Source organism: Chenopodium album, chromosome 1 (genome assembly GCF_948465745.1).
Source record: "Chenopodium album chromosome 1, dcCheAlbu1.1, whole genome shotgun sequence".
NCBI lineage: Eukaryota > Viridiplantae > Streptophyta > Magnoliopsida > Caryophyllales > Amaranthaceae > Chenopodium > Chenopodium album.
The window spans coordinates 83,298,471-83,319,340 of NC_137834.1; the positions used below are offsets into that span (position 1 = coordinate 83,298,471).

The 20,870-nt window shown below is 32.9% G+C and overlaps 2 protein-coding genes and 1 long non-coding RNA gene across 3 annotated transcripts; 1 reads left to right on the top strand and 2 right to left on the bottom strand.

Moving 5' to 3' along the window:
- The first annotated feature begins 6,356 nt into the window (after window positions 1–6,356).
- On the top strand, window positions 6,357–8,159 carry LOC145619388 (uncharacterized). Its single transcript, XR_014108127.1, has 2 exons — window positions 6,357–6,650; window positions 7,349–8,159. It is a non-coding gene; the product is annotated as an uncharacterized LOC145619388 (long non-coding RNA).
- Window positions 8,160–10,467: 2,308 nt separating this feature from the next.
- LOC145619450 (ureide permease 1-like) lies at window positions 10,468–12,356 on the bottom strand. Its single transcript, XM_081674178.1, has 6 exons — window positions 12,120–12,356; window positions 11,819–11,975; window positions 11,584–11,758; window positions 11,378–11,486; window positions 10,743–11,117; window positions 10,468–10,620 (listed from the first exon to the last, which is right to left on the bottom strand). The coding sequence occupies exons 1-6, from the start codon at window positions 12,354–12,356 to the stop codon at window positions 10,468–10,470; spliced, it is 1,206 nt and encodes a 401-aa protein (XP_081530304.1).
- Window positions 12,357–13,201: 845 nt separating this feature from the next.
- On the bottom strand, window positions 13,202–15,442 carry LOC145619537 (ureide permease 2-like). Its single transcript, XM_081674282.1, has 7 exons — window positions 15,309–15,442; window positions 14,664–14,951; window positions 14,445–14,583; window positions 14,189–14,363; window positions 14,001–14,109; window positions 13,450–13,824; window positions 13,202–13,354 (listed from the first exon to the last, which is right to left on the bottom strand). The coding sequence occupies exons 2-7, from the start codon at window positions 14,898–14,900 to the stop codon at window positions 13,202–13,204; spliced, it is 1,188 nt and encodes a 395-aa protein (XP_081530408.1). The 5' UTR covers window positions 14,901–14,951; window positions 15,309–15,442.
- Window positions 15,443–20,870: the final 5,428 nt, after the last annotated feature.

Below are 20,870 nucleotides of genomic sequence, written 5' to 3' on the forward strand. Positions count from 1 at the left end.
TACTCCGTATACAAAGCTTTCGAATTGTAATGAAATTAGTGTATATTCTGTTCTTAAATCTTAACCCTAAACAATTAACTATTCTTGATATATTTATGAGGCGTAATTTTTTATTATTTTATTATTTTTTTCTTAAAATTATAATGAAAGAAGGCATAAATAGAGTTCACAACTTAGATTTATGGAGTACTTCTTATCTTGAATCTAGAAAGGAATTTTATGCTCCATTAACAACTTGGTTGTTTTTGCTAATTATCTTTTGGAATTTTAAACTCTTTCCAAAAATAAAAATAAAAATAAAAATAAAATAGTTGAGGGTTATTTCATGCTATATTTATATGTATTCGTACAAAAAAATAGAAATTAAATTTTTTCATACAAACCAATCAAGCTCAAGCTAGACAGTGTACATGTATTTAAGCTTGATCGAAATATTCTTCATTTAAACCAAGCTAAAGCTAGTTTAGTAGTTTCATAGTTTGTCAATGTATCAACAAGGCCAATTTTACAAACATAGAGTATGTTTGCAATGTTTAAGGATTAAGACATTATTATTAATTCAGCTAAAATAAGTTAATGTTTACAATTTGGTCCATTATTATTTCAATTCAATTGATTTAAATCAATCCTAAATAAATTTAAATAACTTATTTAAAGAGTTTTATTAAGAAATCCCCCAATGAATCTACTTAAGTTGACATGCATTAGTAGTCAGTCTATCCAGTATCCACTATCTCCCCATTTGCACACTTCCAATTTCCAAACGACTTTATTGATTTATCATTGTATAAGGAATTAAGTATCATAGTCATAACATGTTGGCTAGGTTAAAGGAACAAACACAACACAACTACACAAGCCTTTAATTTGTAAATACACTAACCGCGACTATGCATTAGATAAGCTAAAACTTTAACAACTATAAGAAGTACGTAGTAGCTCAAACTTTGATCTTAAAGATAGATGATTAGATGGTAGAATATATATTACATAGATGATAATTAAACTTCTCCAGCAAAGGAAGGAAAATAAAGTACTAATTAAACATAAATGAAGATAAGAAAATAAATCAAAGTCGAAAACAACCAAGGCCTAATTAATATTATTTCTTTCGGAGATTACGAAAATAGGTAGAAGGATCCTTCTCAAAATCGTCCCTGAATATCTTCTTCCCGGGTTGGCCGGGTGCCTTCATGGTTCTCCCATATGGACCTAACATAGCTAACAATTCAAGTAACATCACAATAACAGATAGCACTTTCATAGTAGTGGACAACATTTTTTCTCTCTTAAGATTTTTTATTTAAAAGTTTTCTGCTTGTAGTGTAAGAGGGGTATGAACTATGAAGTAGTTGTATAAATAGGCGCCTACTGAGAAGTCTAATGGACTATTTACTCCCACTCATTATTTTGTATAGTGAATGTACATTGATAATTACGGAGTAATTAATTAGGTAATTTAGTCTATGATTTCCAAAGCTAATACAGAGTAATCTGTTTTTACTTTGGTTCTCGGAACCACTAATTGTTGCCTCGTTCTTCAGTATTATGGAGTATCATAATATCAACAAGTCAATTTTTTATTTTTTTTTATTTAAGAAAGTATATAGTCACTTTATACTTTCTTAAAAAAAAAATAAGTCACTTTATCCATACAAGCTAAGAAACAAACAAAAATTCGTGCATGTGAATATAAATATATCAAGCTTGATTCTCTATTTATTTATTTACTCCGTATTTATTTATTTACTCGTAATTATTTATTTATTTATTTATTTTTCTAGATGGTAGTTTTATTTTTATTTTGGAAAAGTGAAATTTATCACCCAAAACTTCCTCTCACTTTATATAGGATAAAATTTCTATTAATTTGCCTAGAAAACTTACTCCCTCCGTCCCCGAAAGAACGACTCATTTGGCCTAATTTTAGTCCAAAAAAGAATGACTCATTTGCATTAAAATCCCCACCAATTTGCAATAATATTTGTGCAAAATTAGCTTCTCCATATAAAATTTTGTTTCTCTATGTACTTTTATTACTTTCTCTCTCTACTTTTTTACAAACCCCATGTAAATTTATCTTTCCAATATACTTTTATTTCTTTTTATTTAACTTTCTTAATACCCGCGAAATCAACCCAAATGAGTCATTCTTTCGGGGACGTAGGGAGTAATAGTTATTTAATATTAGGAAAATTTTTAAATTACCATCGAAAAATGTAACCATTTTCGAACTAAACACCTGTTTAATTTTTTATTTTAAATTACCACCCCTTAAATTAAATAAATGCTCAGATTACCACTCATTTCAAAAATGCGGTGGATTTTCCGTATGTGGGCCCACCTAACTAACTTCCCTCCTATTTTTTTTTTCTTTTTTTCTCTCGATTTAATTCTTTAACTGATATATTTCTTTCAACCAAAAAATCTTGCGTGGACCTGGTCCATAATAATATTATTGTGGACCTGAGATTTATACATACGTAGCTGGCATTATATTCAACATAGTGTCCTTAATTTTAATATAGTAACCTTATTTTTAACATAGTAACCTTTTTAAAAACTTGTGCGACCTTTAATGTTATTATGAAATTAAAGTACGACATTATGTTGATAGTAACTTAATTTTAACATAGAGGTGTTTATTATTCATATTGACCATTGAATTAAAAATTTCATTAAAAAAATTAATTAACCTCTTATAGCTTATGACACAGTACCTTTTATTTCAACATAATAACCTTTATTTTAATATAGTGACTTTTTTTTTTATTAACAAAACAATCATATTGTCTCTAATATTGGTGGTCCACAATAAATTAGTGTAAACCAGGTTCATTTAAGAATTTGTATCTTTCAACCTATCATCATTTCCTTCATTGAGTTCAACACACCAATTTAATTTCATTTCTAAAACCCCAAATTTTACAACTTCAGACAAAAAACCAACATATAACCACCATTACACTCTCACTGCACCCTTCTCATTCATTTTCACAATTAGGTAAAGTCTATTATTTCCAAAGCTAATACAGAGTAATATGTTTTTACAACTGAAATAGCTAACAGACTCTTTGGTTCTCGGAACCACTAACTGTTGCCTCGCTCTTCAGTATTATCATATCAATCTATAGTCACATTTTTTTTTTAGGAAGTATATATCCACTTTGTTCCGTATAAAATTTCTATTAATTTTCCTAGAAAACTTAATATTTACGAGTATTTAATATTATGACCATAAATTTACATTTTTTCATAACATTTTGGAAAAATGAAAAAGAAAAATTCAACCTTTGAGTGGTCAGACATTAAAAATCCAACCTTTCATTAATCTCATAAAAATCCAAACTTTATACTCCACCTTCTTTGACAGGTCCATTTGACCTTTAAGGTTAATTTTTTTTTTTTTTTTTTTTAAATTCTCACTTTCCTTCTCGCTCCTCTTTACACCACCACCTCTGCCACCACTTACCCCACCCTACCCAAACCCAAAACCGAAATCCTCTTCCTCCTCCTCCTCCTCCACCCTCCCTCCTCTCAAACCAACGCCCAACCACAAGCAGTCCCACGTAGTCTCACAGAGTCTTCCCAAACGACGTAGCCCCCCGAAAACCTCCCTGTTTCAAATCACGCAGCCTCACGGGTTTCAGGCAGTGGTCGAGGTGGAGAAAGAGTCGGTCTGGGAAAGAGTCTAGGGTCGGTTTAGGGTTGCCGCCGATTGGGGTATGATAATGGTGGAAGTTGGGGTAGGCAGCTGGGTTCGTGGAGGTCAAGGCTTGCGTTTGGGGTCAGTTTAGGGTCGCTGTCGATTGGGATTTGGTAAGGGCTAGGTTTCATGTAGGGAGGTTTTCGGGGGTTAGGGGATTTGACGGTGGGTGAGATGTGTGGCTAGCGTTGAGCGCAAGGGAAGGGGAGTTGCATGCCGGGGAGGGAGGGGAGGTTGCACGCAGAGGAGGGAGGGGGAGAGGGAGTGGTGTCAGGGGAAGGTGGGAGTGGTGGCAGGGGAAGGTGGTGGTGGTGGTGGTGGAAAAGGGGTTTTGAATTTTTTTTGTTTTGAATTTTTGTTTTAATTTTTTAAATAATCTAAAAAACAATTGACCTATTAGTAGCTGACATGTGACATATAACTTACAAAAACCGGTCATCAACAGGTGATAGACCTGTCAAAGAAGGTGGGGTATAAAGGTTGGATTTTTATAAGATTAATGGAAGGTTGGTTTTTTATTGTCAGACCGCGCAAATGTTGGATTTTTAGTTTCTATTTTTCCTAAAATTTTATATTTCAATTACTATTACACCCGTCAATTCCTAACCCAAATTCGAATTATTACTACTCCACCTGTCTCCAAAACTTTGACTCTTTTGGATTGATTTCGCGGTTATTAAGAAACTTAAATAAAAAGAAATAAAAACATATTGAAAAGATAAATTTACACGGGGTTTGTAAAAAAGTAGAGAGATAAAGTATTAAACATGAAAAAACAAAATTTTATATGGAAAAGTTAATTTTGTACAAATATTGTTGTAAATTGGTGGGTATTTTAATGCAAGGTCGATCATTTTGGGACTTAAATTAGGCCAAAAGGGTTGAAGTTTTGGGGACGGAGGAAGTAAGAGAGAATCCAATTTGGTCGACCTGACCCGACCCAAATGACTTGAAATTGACCCGTTTATCATAATTTGTAATTATCTAAACCACTTGAACAAAACGATCCAAACAAACCAAAATATGACCCAAACCTGACCTATTGACAGGTCTAATCTATTAACTATTACTAAAACAAAACATGCTGACATCACTAGAGAACACTTGTCAATTTCTTATGAAATTTTTTCCCGCCAAAGCTATTTTTGACATCATCATTTTTTACTCTATTTTTTTTTCTCCTATGTTCTGAAACAAAACCATTACAATATGTCTTTCAAAATTAATAAATAGGATTATGATTAAGGGCCTGTTCATATTTACTTATTTTCAGTTCAGTTCAGTTCAGCTCCAATCAGTTTAGTTCAGCTCTAGTCAGTTCAGTTCAGTTTAGTTCAGTTCAGTTCAGTTCAGTTTAGTTTATGCATTTTAATTTTTCAGTTCAGCTCCAATCAGTTCAGTTCAGCTCAGTTCAGTAAATATGAATAGACCCTAAACCATTTCGAATAAAGAATATTGACAACTATTTTAAACAAATAAAATTTAGGAAAATTTGATAATTACCACCAACTATTGTTGTCAAAATTGAAAATACCACCTCAAGTTTTTTTAAAAAAAATTTTACCACCTAGTTTTTTCCAAAAGTTTTCAAATTCCCACCTTTTGTGCGACATGACGTCATCATGCCGATTTCCCTCTTTCTTCCCACGATTTCCTTCCAATTTCATCTTTAAATTTGATTTCAAATACAAAAAATTCGCAAATTAGGTTATAATTGCTACAATCTAACCTACAACGAATTGAATTAAGTAGTTTAATTAGGGTTTGGGTAATCAATTTGGGGGTTTTGCTCAATTCAAAAAATTAGGGTTTATGAATTGATTAATTGGACAATTAAACATGTAATTGGGGGAAAAACATAATTTAAACTTGTAATTGGGGCGAAAACACTAACATTGTAGTGGTGATTAATGAATTCATAAACCCTAATTTTACATGTAATTGGGGCGATAACATTAACATTTTATGAATTACATGTTTAATTGCCCATTTAAATTATGTTTTTACCCTAATTACATGTTTAATTGTCAAGTTATTCATCCAATTAATGAATTCCTAAACCCTAATTTTTCGAATTTAGCAAAGCCCCCAAATTAATTACTCAAACCCTAATTAAACTACTCTATTCAGTTCGTTGTAGGTTAGATTGTAGAAATTATAACCTAATTTGCGATATTTTTGTATTTGAAATCAAATTTGAGAGATGAAATTGAAAGAAGGGAGTAGAAGAACAGGGGAAATCGAGGGAAGAAAGAGGGAAAACGAAAGTGTGGGTCCCATGATGACGTCATGCGGCAAAAAGGTGGGAATTTGAAACTTTTGGAAAAAACAAGGTGGTAAAATTAAAAAAAAAAAACTTAAGGTGGTATTTTCAATTTTGGCAACAATAGTTGGTGGTAATTATCAAATTTTCCTAAAATTTATTTAAAGGGATTAATCTAGTTACTATTACTACGTAGTATTTCAATTTTAAATAAAGAAAATATAAATTGTATTTACCTACCAGCTGATATTATTCGCACCCTAATGACGTGGCCTAATTTAACCGCCAAACTCTATCCACTCTATTAATAGCCCCTTTTTTCCGCCAAACTTATACTCCGTAATACCAAGAATTTTTAAGCAATTAACTGAAGGCACAACCGTCCGATCATCTATTAACCATGCAATCTTAACCGTCCATTACTTTTCTTGATCCACTATATTTATCTGACACTTTTATAAATTTCTGATTCCTTTTCTCTCTCCTCTTAACCATGTATTCTTCTCCTCGATCAGATTTCTCGAAACAAATTTTCTTTCTTCAAATTATTCAATTAATCGTGCTTCAAATTAATCAATAAATCGTTCTTCAAATTCATTGATTAATTCTTCGATGATTTATTTGGTTCGCGTCTATTCCCGATTATTTCTTCACTTTTTGCAGATTTGATTGATTTCGGAGGTATTAATTTATTATCTGATCTTATCTATTTAATTATAATTAATTTGCAGAAATTATGATTTCTTGAAATTATTGGAGTTTTCTCTTGATTTTGGTAGAATTTTATGATCGTTTGGCGTTGGAGATTTGAATCTGATTCGAATAAGTTGTCTCTGCCTTTCTTTGAATCGATTTTTCTGTTTGATTGTTGTTGTTCAAGCATATCTATTTAGAATAAGATCGCTGAATTTTCCAGATTATAAAAGATTTTATTGCAAAATTGCTTAATCGTATGACTTTAACGTTATATTTCTTTTGTTTAATTTGATTGAAATTTACGAATATTTAGGTTAATATTTCTGTTTGGATATGAATATATCTCTGTGAATTTAGGCTATATTGTCTGTTTGGATTTGATTATGTCGCTATTATTTCAAGAATTTGATTGCTGCATATATCTCTCTTTATTGTTGGAAAACTTGAAATTGGTTATTGTTTTCGTTCTATTGATTCTCTATTAGTATGTGGTGAATATTAATTTTTGAAATTGAAATTTAAAGATCATGTATGTAAATGATTTCATGCGATTCAAGAAGCTTGATTCATCTTTGCTTGTTTGGTTAGACGAATTTATGTGTTTAGCTTGGGCGTGTTGATTTCTAGTTTGATTGAAAATCTTACAGTCGCTTGATTTTTATTATATTGCTGGTTGGAACCAGGACTCTTGCAGTGCTCTGATGTGTGGACTAGACGACTAGTGGTTTGGTCTTGCTTGATTGTCGGATGTTCTGCGCGATTCAGCGAGCTGATAGGGCCATAGAAGATGATGGCTGCGCTGCTGTTTGGCTCTCCCAATTTTATGGTGTGTACATATAATATGTACTGTGTTATTGGTGAGTTTATTATATGTGGATGAGAAAGTGGCATTATTAGGGTTAGTGTGTTGGGGAGAACGGAGTGTTTTCCTTGTTGTTGTGAATTGATCTTGTTAGTCGACCTTTGCCATGTCGGGTGCGCTTGCTTGGCAGGTCACAATGTCAATAAAAGATCGTTTTTGTGGTTTTGTTGGGAGATGGCACGGGGTTTTTCCCGGCTCTCCCAACGGTGTGTGCGTGTGTTGTTTCTGTTTTTCTTTATTTGTCTCCCTTTCCCTGCACCCATTGCGCTTGAATCATCAACTCCATCGCATCGATCAAATCCACAATCAAATGATTGCGTTGGACAACATATATGGCCAATATCCAATTTTGCCAAGGTATAATTATCAAATTCTATATTTATCGAAATTCTTTCTAATTTCCCTCTTTTATTACTTAATACGACTAAATTGCAATGCAATCTGCAAAGGTTAAGTTGGTGTCATTATTCACATCAAAGCGTCTTACAATTGGTGTCTTCGAAATTGTTTGCATGCACAGAACCTTGCTCTTTGAAACTTTGCATATTAGGGCTTCTAGGCCTCCTACAATTGTCTTGTACAGAGTATATTTTGAGAAATTCTGCTTATTTAGAACTTAATTTATTTTGAGACTGTCGAGCATGTAGAACATCTCTTCATTAACTTACCCATACAAACTTACTCCATAACTTCCATGAACATTCACCCATACAAACTTACTCCATAACTTCCATGAACATTCTCATGTGGAAAGCTACATTCAGTCCCCATATTTATCCAATGAATAGGCAACCATGTTCTTGAATAAGCTACTCTGATTAAGCAACTCCCACACAATTTGTAGAGGGTATTGCAAATGTGATTACTACTTGCCAATTGCACAGATAGGTCATCCTTGTTTATATGTACTGCACCATCGTATATGTGTACGCTGCACCAATCCTCATATGTCAATATGTGTGTAGTTACCCCATACAGATTATAATTTTTTCAAAACCATATTGTTTGGGGTTGTTTGGCAATCTCCCAACCATGCAAGTATTTAGTTTTACAGCTTCATGCCACTGCAATCCTTGAAGTAGATTCTAGGTTTATTTATCATACATTCTGTTCAGGCAACTTGATGTTCAATTTTATTCAAACAATCTATTACCAACGAGCAATTTTTGATTTTTTTTTAGAATTAAAATTCCGTGTTGCTTTTGTTTTGCATTTTACATTACTTTGAACCGCGAACAATAGTGGTGAGTCTTGCAAGTGTTTAATTATTGATGTAATAGAAATTGTGTCATTCTCCTTGTACATTTTTGTATTAGAATTTCGGTTTTATTCATTTTAGGTGCCAGACTGTTGATACTCTAATGATATGTGGCCAAGTTGCTGCTCTGATTTTGAGGATCGGATCCCATCTGCACGTCTACAACTGTTGCCGCTCGTTAGTTTTGCATGGATGGTTATCCTAGCAATGAGGCACTGTCAAATATGCTCGTTAGAAAGCTTTGATATTTATGATTACAGTACTTGTTCACAGTTGAATGTAAATTGAATATGTTCTCAACGCCAAAGGAATCAAGAATAGTTGAAGTGTTGATGCTTGATATGTTTTGCGAATATCACAACTTCAACGATTCAATGCTGAGTTGCTGTTTTCAAAGTGAGATGTGCACCTATTAATAATATTTCTTGGTTGTTTGTTAACTATTTCTCTAAGATATGTTTTCCCTGCCTTACCTTTATTTATTCAATTTATAATAGTATGATTAATAGATTATAAATTGCTTAGTTTGTCTTTTTCTATTTTTTGGTTTATTACTTGAATAATTATTAAATTTGAAGTTCCTTTGTGTTACACTTCCTGGGAGTAGAAGATGATACTCATCGCAATCAGTTTGATTATTGTGTGATTATTTGATCTTTGTCTTTTGTTTTGCTTATTCAGTCTGTCTGTCTCACAGAGTGTTCAGTGTTCAGCTTAGTAAATTATTGGATATGGATGGTTGGAGAGGATGAGGGCTTGAAACAAAGACTTTTCGGCTATTTTGTGTGTTGAGCTGCGTTGTTAGCCTGTGATTTTTTTTTTTTTTTGGAGCTGTAGTATAGTCTTGTTATGAGAAAAAGCATGATGCCCCGGCCCCGTTAAAAATTCATGTTATGTGAGGTGAATCATGATCTATAAGCTCTAAATGGAAAGAGCGCCCAAATTATGTTTGGGGGGTTGGTGGTTCAAATCCATCTAGATCCATTCTTTCAACTCATACAATTGATTCTTTGATTATATGGCAGAGAGAGAGTATGAATTAGTGTTTATATTGACGTTTTGTGTTACGACTTACTACTTTGGGCTATAAAGTTTATTCCAATTTTAATCATCACCTTGAGACATTGTTTGAGTACAAAACTATTGTAGATTATTTATTCATAAGTAGCTTGAATATTGGTTTAAATATTTTATTATTTATTTAAAAAGGTGAAAATTCTTTATTCGAAAAATGTGCATATTATTAGCATGATTTGTTTAATATGTTTTAGTAATAGTTATAGATGTAGTTTTCAAAACAAACCTAATAGTGTTGGTTTTTTTATTTTTAAACCCTGTAGTTACAACTTTGAACAATTACTCTCGTCCTTATAGACAAAATCAGTTTTAAGTTATCAAGTTTGTTATCCAATTATGCCCACACAAAAGAGTTTTTAAGTTTGATAAATCAAAGAATTAATTTTAATAGTAAAAGCTATGCAATATTTTTGGATCTGATAAACTCCAAGGGAAAGATCTCATATTTTTTTTACCTTTATTATCAAGTGTAAACTTATTAATTTAGACTTAAAATGTTTCATACAGTGCTTAACAGAAATCAGTACTGCACAACTGCATTCAGAAGGCCTGGCCTAATATATTGTATATACAAGTATGTACTTGTACAATATTTCGAAGCTATATTATTTCCTATGTCCTGAAGATGCCATGAGGACACCAACAGCCACAACAAACATCAACAACATGCTAACTAGCAATGTATATGTTTTTCTTGAAGAATTTCTGTACTCGCCGAATAATAGTATGGCCCAAAAGGTGCTCACCAGAGGAAGTGCCTGATAAATACCATCCAAAAAATTATACAAGTGCATCAGTAAAATAATTGAATAGGAAGAAGAAAAAAATGAATAAAATGACTTGTTATATTTGTAAGGGCAGTGATTGAAATTTAACATACCTCAACAGAATCAGCTGCAGCATAACCAGCAGCCTGACCACCCATGAACTGTAGGCCATTCCCAAAACCACAGAGAAGCCCTGCAAGTAAAGCCCAACCCCTTCCTTTCGAGTCTGCCAGGTAGGCCTTAAACGATGATTTTGGCAATTTTAAGATAGGGCGGTATAGGAATATGATGTTAAGAACAACAGAAACCACGAAACTAGAGACCGTGAAGTAGAAGAAAGCAGTGTAAACCACCAAATGGGGAACTCCTTTCTTTAGGAGATGGAACTGGTCATTTGTTGCTATATTCAATGCTGGAGAGAATAGAGAGATGCACACTCCGGAAAAGAAAGTTATAGCAAGTCCAAGCCATATGCTTCTATCAAAAACCTACAAATTATTAAAAGATTACTGATTAACTGATGTATCTTACATAAGCACTACATGAAGGCAGAGTTTAAATCATGATGGTACTAACAGTTTCACAATCTCAAATCATATATACGAAGTATAGATATCAAATTGTACTTAGGTGCTAGTAAGTAGGAGTTGTAACTACTGTGATGTAACATATTATATGATTTTGTACTACCATAGGAAATATTATAGGTCATTCCTAAAAATTTGTTGCAGTTGTTGAAGTAGAATACCTTTATGGATCTCTTATTCTCTAGTTCGACGAGGAATTCTGCAGTCCCAAATTGTGCCTCTACCTTAGATTCTTTCCCCTTTTCGGGATCCATTGAAGCACCCTTGTAACTGTCAAAGTTGATTTTGTTACAGAATTGCATTAGAAGGCAAACCCACCAATTTCAATCCATTTTATAATTCTTCTAAGAAAAGAAGTGAAAATTACTCTGCTTTGTCTTCAAAACCAGTTGACAGATGCCTCAGTTTCTTTTTGTTATCAGAGGCATTAGATGAGTGAACAAATGAGCCTAAAATAACAGCAATCAGAAAACACGCTACACCGGGGAAAAGAACTGCAGCCTTGTTAATTTTCTCATCTAGGAAATAGTTCAATGTGGTTCCTGTAAAGAAAGATTGCAAACCATAGTAAGCATCTTGAATTTACAGCAAAAGGAAACTACCTATTACAACAGTAAAGCTACAAACTACTACCTCTACCACTGATAACCCTACTAATGCCCAAGCATATTGCGTGGATAGATTTCCGATACTGAGGACTACTCCACCCGCCATTGCGAATAACACACACGGCCAGTTATCCTGCAACAAGCTAAGCACCTTTACTATATATGAACGCAAGTAAATGTTACCAAAAGATTGTTAATTGTTGTACTAATATACATAGTATTACACCAATAATATTCTTACATTAAAGAAAATTCTCTTGTTTAAACAATAATATAAAGAAAGAGAAGAGGTGACCTGAGAAAGTTGGGTGAAGAAATTAGGCATGCCAGGCTTAGCATCACCAATCTGACCAAGAGTAAGAGCAATGATCACAGCAGCTAAAAGATTGGCAATGGAGTAATCAAGATAACTATGTTGAGGAAGACGGCCACGCCTTTCGAGTAAGGCTAAAATAGCTGTCCATGTCCCCAAGAACAACAAGGCTATTAACATACATACTATTGCTCCTTCTTTGCTCTCTACTACAAGCATCTTTCTATTTAAATATATACAAATATATACAAGTATTAAGAAGAATGTTTACAAGAATTTACTTTTAACTAAAATTTGATGAGAAAAATTACTTCCCAAATATTAAAGTTTCAGACTTTTAAAAATTTCAGCTGTTTCTGTAATTCCTAACGAAATAGTGATATTTTTTTATATACTTGATGTAATACAAGTATATAGTAGTGTGACATAAGATGTTGGACTTCGGCTATGTTGATGTTAATTAGGTTTTTGATTCGTTATACGGTTATAGGATTACTTGATGATCAAGGACATAAGAAGGATGCATAAAAGTTTTTTTTTTTTTTTTTTTTTTTTTTTAAGGTATGATAGAATACCTACCGTTAAATTTCCTTGGCTCCCAATTAAGGTAATCCTACAAATTACTTAGAATTTGATTACTAGTATGATGAATAGGCATGTCCAATGTGGTTATCTTTTCGGGCTCAACACAATTATGAGGAGGCCTATTATACATCTACACTTCAAGCCCAACAGGCTCTCGTGTGAGAGAGATAACATATTCTTGTCTTTTTGGGTGTCAACCATTAGTAGTCAAACTTTCATCCAACATGTTTTAATCTCTTATACTCATAATGAAAAAAAGCAAAAGAGAACCAAAACAACAACAACAACAACAACAAAAAAAAAAAATAAAAAAAAAAAAATAAAACGGGTGCAGAAGCAGCTGTAGTTCTTAGGGCAGGGAAGGAGCCAAATAGAAAATAAGTAACCTTTTTATTTATCAAAATGTTACAGTTGGTGTTCAACATAATCTGCACTTCTGTGTATAAAATGCCTAATATCCAAATTTATTCAACGCTTAATCATTTCCTATGTCCTGAAGATGCCATCAGGATACCAACAGCTATAATGAACATCAGCAGCATGCTAACTAGTAATACATATGTTCTTTTTGAAGATTTTCTGTACTCGCCGAATAGTAGTATGGCCCAAAAGGTGCTAACCAGAGGAAGTGCCTGATAATTACCATACAAAAATTTATTTAAGTTAATTTCATGTATTCAGAATTAATCCAAGGATTTGTACGCGCTGTGGATGAGATCTGACATACCTGAACTGCATCAGCTGCAGCATAACCAGCAGCCTGGCCTCCCATGAACTGAAGGCCATTCCCAAAACCACAGAGAAACCCTGCAAGTAAGGCCCAACCCCTTCCTTCCGAGTCTGCCAAGTACGCCTTAAACGATGACTTGGGCAAGCTCAAGATAGGATAGTATAGGAATATGATGTTCAGAACTATGGCAACCACGAAACAACAGGCCGAGAAGTAGAAGAAAGCAGTGTAAACCATCAAATGAGGGATCCCTTTCTGTAGGAGATGGAACTGGTCATTTGTTGCTAGGTTGAAAGCTGGAGAGAACATAGAGAAGCAGATCCCCGAAAAGAAAGTTATAGTGAGTCCAAGCCAAATGCCCTTATCAAACACCTACAAATACATGATGTAATTGAGTTCAAATATGATAGATAACTGATGTATCAAATATAACACAAGCACTGAAAGAAGGCTTTTAGGAAGTGTGATACTAATTGTTACACATACATAATCTAATCTATTATCGATATAGTATATGCTAATCGAGTGTATCAAGCCACTCAAAATACCTTTATAGATCTCTTATTCTCAAGTTCTATGAGGTACTCTGCTGTTCCGAACTGTGCCACTTCCTTAGTTTGTCTTCCCTTTTCAGGATCCACTGAAGCACCCTTATTACTGTCAAAAGTGATTTTGCTGATAAAAATGTCTCAGTTTAAAACTAAGCTATTCATATAAGAACAGAAGTGAATCATACCCTGCCTTGTCTTCGAAACCACTTGACAAATAACTCAGCTTTTTCTTGTTATCAGAGGCATTAGATGAATGAACAAGTGAACCCAAAATGACAGCAATCAGGAAACATGCAACACCCGGGAAAAGAATGTCAGCCTTGTTAATCTTGTCATCGAGAAAGTAGTTTAGTGTGGTGCCTGTAACAATCGAAAGCACACCATCATAGTGAGCCTCTAAGAAAAAAGTCTTGTATCATTGTAAAAAGAAGAAAAACATACCAATTACGACAGTAATGCTAGAACCGACCACCTCTACAACTGATAACCCGACTAATGCCCAAGCATATTGTGTAGATAAATTTCCGATAGACAGGACTACTCCACCCACCATTGCAAATAACACACAAGGCCAATTGTCCTGCTACAACGAACACTTTAGAAGTCCATAAATGACTACTAGTTCTAAAAAATCGGAATAGATTATAAAATAGGATCAACCTGATGAAGTTGGGTGAGGAAATTAGGCATGCCAGGCTTAGCATCCCCCATCTGACCAAGAGTAAGGGCAATGATCACAGCAGCCAGGAGATTGGTTATGGAGTAATCAAGATAAGTATGTTGAGGAAGCCTGCCTCGCCTTTCGAGGAAGGCTAACACAGCAGGCCATGTCCCTAGGAACAGCAATGATAAGAGCATACATGCTATTGCTCCTCCTTTGCTTTCCACCACAAACATTTCTTAATATTATTTTCTGATCAAATATGACTGAACTTTGTTCCTTTACTCCTGAACATCACATTACAAAAAAAAAAAAAAAAAATGATCATACAGAATTAAATAGAAAGCTCTTTCATTAAGATTTAAATTCATGCAAAACGAATTACTATACAATATTCAATCTTTATACATGAATAATAATACTTTAAACACACACTCTTGAATGCTGTCATATTTATTTATTTTTTGTAAAAGCATGGTAAAATTCTAATTTCCTAGGCCTAACAAGAGGGTAAATATACAGGAAATTTCGTAACAAAAACACATGTAGTAATTAAATAAACAAACTTGAGATTATTGTATAATTTTTTTTGTAAGTAAAACTTAACATGGAATATAAGTACTTCATTTAGGAAGTAAGCTTACCAAATACTCCGATATGATATGTTGACAATGGAGCAAAAAGAAGTTTAAATGAATAGTTTATTGGTTTCTTACTAGTTACTACTCCATATTATGAGCATATAATAGTGGGTAGGTTGAGTGATATTTGTAATTTGTCATTAGTATTGAAGTTTTTTTTTTTTTTTTTTTTTCTCTTTTTTGACAAGATTTTTTCTCCATAACTTTTGCATTACTTACAAACAGTAATATAAATACTTCCTTTTTTTTCACTTGACCTGTTTCATTTATCACACTTGGCAATGTATAAAGTTAATCATTAATATCTCCGATTTTTTTGTAATAAAATATAATTTTTTGTTTTAGTGTTTAAAGATGAGCATCAATCCCAATATTTCTTGGAATCGGGATGAAAGATCTAACCACTTGAGATAATCCTCACTCTTTATAAGTATATATTATAACAATTAAATTATATGATAAGATTTATTAAGACAATTTAAATAAGATTCTAATTGACTAGTTTTTTTTTTTTTTTTTTTTTTTTTTGTATAAATCACAAAAGAAAGTCAAAGGTACAAATATGAATAGTTTAAAAGTCAAATTAGGTCAAGTAAAAAAATAGTAGAATTTTTTTTTTCTTACCACATGCATGTTATTATGTTACTCATTTTCATTTCTGAATACTTTAACACTTTTCATTTTTTTTGTGTATTTCTAAAAGTTTTGAGCATTTTCCCTTTATTTCATCTCTAACAAATCCGTATTATTACCTTTATGTTACAACCAACAACACACTCACCATTATTCTTTACTTTGTGCAAATAGTAAATGTTAAGATTTAGTGAAAATGAAAGTTTACATATAGTGTTAAAGATATAAAATTGTTACTTTGATCCCTAAAGTAAGAATATTTAAAGACATATGGAGTGTTATGTTATTGGTCTGAATCAATTACATAATACTAAAAGCGAATCTGACATGACACTTGTCATGTTCTGATTAAAAATTTTCCCGCCACTTTTTTCTTTCCTTTTTTTTTCTTCCTTTTTGTACAAAATCTTCATTAATATCAATTTATATAATATGTAATATTTGACCTTCAATTTGGCATTCATATTCGTAATATATTCTATGCATATTTTTTTTATAATTTTTTATAATAGGTATTTTTCTATAATAAACAAACATATAAGGTAATATATTAAATTAGAATAATGTACTAATCCCGTACTTCGTATCATTCTACAATGTATTTTTTCCTTGAAAGTTCTTTTTTTGTGCTCCAACCAGGATTAGACACTTTAGCTTTTACTATAATTTTTTGATTTATTTATAATAATAACGCTACAATTCAATAACTATAAACATAAATATAAAACAAAAATTAAAAAGCCTTAATTATTAATTGTCATAAAATTTAAGTCAATTAAATTTGTATAAAATATTTTTCCGGTAATATACTATAAAATATTATGCCGGTCAAAACATGCCAACAAAATAGGGAAATATGGGGTATATAATTACATTGCACGGGTTATAATTAACATAAATTTTATTCTCATATAAAACAGTATAATCATTAAATTTGAGTGTTTTTTTTTAATGTTCAATAATCAATAACTTTTGATAACAACATAATATTAATTCAAGTTAATTTTTTTTTGAAGAGAAATTCAAGTATTTGTTTTAATTTTTTTTTATATATACAAATATATTAATGTTATAGTAACATTGTAATTCATAATTTGATTAAGTAAAACCGTGCATTGCACGGGACCTTAAACTAGTTTGTATTATGATCAAAGGCGTAATTGACAAATGTACCGATCAAATTATTTCAGTTTTGAAAATTACAAGATGCACTTGTTCAATTATGCTTATAGAATCTTGGGATGTGTTGACTATGGAATTTTTTTGTTTTTTCTGGTGCAATGACTATGGAATCTTTTGAAAGGTAGAATTCTATTTACCTTTCATCTACATTTACAATATATGATTAGTCAATTTAAGAAGTCCTCAAGATGCTTCTCAATTATAAAGTTAAGAAACAATTTTGTAAAACCACCTTATCATCATCCTATTTTTTTTTTAATTTTTTTTTTCACCAATATCAACTCAAATTTAAATTACTTTTTTTTTTTTTTTTACAAAATATTTACTTGTAATTAGATGGCTCTCTGCTTAATTTTTTGAGCAATCAAGACAAATTAGTAGAGTAAAAATGTTTCACTACAAAAATTTGGCCTTTTAGCAACAGGTGAAATCCGTTGCTAATTGCTAAAAATCCGTCGCTGGACATAGCTAGCTACGGATTAATCAACGGAATCACTCCGTTGGTAAAAACCTTGTCGCTAAATGAATTTAGAGACGGAAAAAAAATCTGTCGCTCGCAATATTACTGTTAGTAGGAGTCGAACCCGTGACCTCAATGTCAAATATTGAAACTCTTACCAACTATACCAAATATTATTTGTTTACTTTTACGCACATAATTGATAATAAATGAAAGAAATATTAGAGACGGAATTTAAAATCCATCTCTAGTTTAGAAACGAGAATTTCGAATCCGTCTCTAATTTAGAGACGGATTAAAAAATCAGTTTCCAGTTTAGAGACGGATTGAAAATCCGTTTCTAGTTTAGAGATGAAACTAACTTACATAATTCGTCTCTAATGTAATATTTTAAATAATTAGTTTAAAAAATTATCTAGAGACGGAATAAAAAATCCGTTGCTCATATTAGCAACGGAAAAAAAAAAATCCCGTCTCTAACTTAGCAACGGAAAAAAATCCGTCTCTAAATTTAGCAACGGAAAAAAATCCGTTGCTAGATTCATCAACGGAAAAAAAATCCGTTTCTAATTTAGAGACGGATTTTCAATTCCGTTGCTAATTTAGCGATGGAATTTTTAATTCCGTTTCTAAATTAGAAACGGATTTTTAAATTCCGTCTCTAAATTAATTTAGAGTCGGATTTTTTGATTCCGTCTCTAATTTAGAAACGGATAAAATTCCGTCGCTAGAATTCCGTTTCTATATGGACATTTTTTTGTAGTGTTTCATCTATTTTCAAAAGGGACTTTTTGACTTTTACAACAAAAAAAAATCACGAAATTGTTTTTTACTACAAATAATTTTAAAAGTTGTATTTTACCACCAAAAAAATTTCTAAAAATTGTTTTTTACCATCTACCGTCAAGAAAACCGTTAAATTTAACGGTTAAAATAAAAACTATTCGATTTTTGTGCACAAAACATGTTGTTCATAGGTTTAGGGGGGCATTTTGGGGTTTACGGGACCAATTTGAAGTCAGAATGGACAAAAAATAATCAGAAAGACCTCATTTTGCGTGCTTAACATAAAGTTTTTGACGGCAGGTGGTAAAAAACAATTTTTAATTTTTTGTTTGGTGGTGCAATAAAATTTTTAAAAATTTTGGTATTATAAAACAATTTCGTGATTTTTTTTTTTTTTTTTTGGTGGTAAAAGTCAAAAAATCCTTTGAAAGGATCATACTCTACTTTATTTTTTTAACAAAAAAATTGCATAATGTACCAGAACACTTGGCATAACCTGTAGTATGATGAAAATTGTCAATTTGATTGATGTTAGTGTTAAAAGAATTTTGACCGGTATATATTTTTGTCGCCAACAAAAACCTGACCAATTCCATTGGTTTGCCAGCTCTAATTTGGATCACTTTGTAGTATAGAACAAATTCTAAAAGATGGTTGAAAGATTAATAAAAACTACAATTCAGTCATAATTTTTAGAGGAATTTTTATGATGTATGGATGCATGCTTTTGATCATCCGGATAACTTGAATTTAAAACATCTATGTGACTACGTAGAAAGCTGCTCCCTCCGTTTTTTTCCCATATTCGTATTTTATTTGATTAAATTATTATGAACAGAGTTAATAAGATATAAGAGAGAAAAATAGTGAGACCTAAGATAAGTTTTGTGAGAGTAAAGTTACGGTTTCTATATTAGTTAGTACGTATGGGGCAGTACATAAACGACACCTGAATTAAATAAAGAAGGACAAAAGGAGGGATTACGTAAAGGAATACACAAAGACCCAAGTTAGACAGTAGACATAGTGGGATACAACAAAAATAAATTGTATTAGATCCTGCATTTTTAATCTAATAAGCTAAAGTTTATATTTTTTTTGCTTCACACTTTTTAATTAAGTTATTTTAAAGATGGCAGTGGGTTGGGCCGGGCCGACGGCACTGCACGAGCATGAAAAAAGCACGGCATGACACGGTACTGTGCGTGTGGGCTGTGGGCCGATCCTGGTCGTCTTTATTTGGGAGAAGCATAATAAATCACGACACGACCGCGCTGAAGGATTTATGTCTTCGTCATGTGCAATTACTAGATATATAAATGAATCAAATTATGGAGATAACTAAGTTCGTACATCTGGATTGTCATTATATCATAACTAGAGATACTAACGATCTTTGGACTAGTAAAATAGGGCAAATCTAAATTGGACATAACCTATAAGGTCACACAAAGGGCCTAGATCGAGCACGAGAGGATGAGGCCCATGATGGGCCTCATCCCCTAGCATGGTCGACCATATGGAGGAATAAGGAGGGTTTTGGGCTTCGTGACTTAGTCTAATTCTAATGAGATTATAAATAGACTAAGTGCCTAGGGTTTTCAGCAATTGCAATTCAGTGATCAGTTGATCAAAACCCTAATTAGCAAACACGAGTCCAACCCCTCTCAAACTCTCTCTCTCTCTCTCTCTCTCTCTCTCTCTCTCTCTCTCTCTCTTTCGTCTCTCTCCTCCCCTCAGCGCCGGTGGTGTGTTGGTGGTGTTTTAATTAGCAAACACGAGCCCAACCCCTCTCAAACTCTCTCTCTCTCACGTCTCTCTCCTTCCCTCGGCGCCGGTGGTGTGTTGGTGGTGGTCGGTTGTCCATTAAAGGTGGTGATTGTGGTTTTCCACTTCACTCGACCAATCTAGTATTGGTGGACGGCTCATTCGAATCTCGTGGACTAAGTAGAGGAGCAAAGCTTGGGGCGGCTCTGTTCTCTCCCTAATTTGCTTGTCGAATAGCTACGTGGAATTTACGCTTTAAAGGTATGATCATATGTCTTGTGTGTTATGCATGTGATCTTGGGATTAGGTGTTTAATGAATATGATTCATGTTTTTCCGCATTATAGTACCTATAAACTCCTACACGCGCGTGCTAAAATCAATGCAATTTTGCTTAGGCATGCAAGTCTGGCACAGCCCGACACGATGGCACGTGGCTTGGGCGGGCCGTGCATGGGCCAACCTTTTGAAAACTTCGGCCCGACATGGCACGATACGAAACTCGTGGGCTGAATCATGGGCCGGACCTAACTAAATCCCAAAGTATGTGCGCCAGCACGAGGCATAGCCCGATACGGCCTAGGCCATCTTTATTATACACTTGTATAATTCAAATTTCATTTTCCATGAAAATAACTACTTGAACACCAAGTCACCAACCAATGGTTAAGAATAACAGAAAAAGTAGCTAGTAGAATAAAACAAGACCTTTATTATTCATATTTCATTTTCCATTTT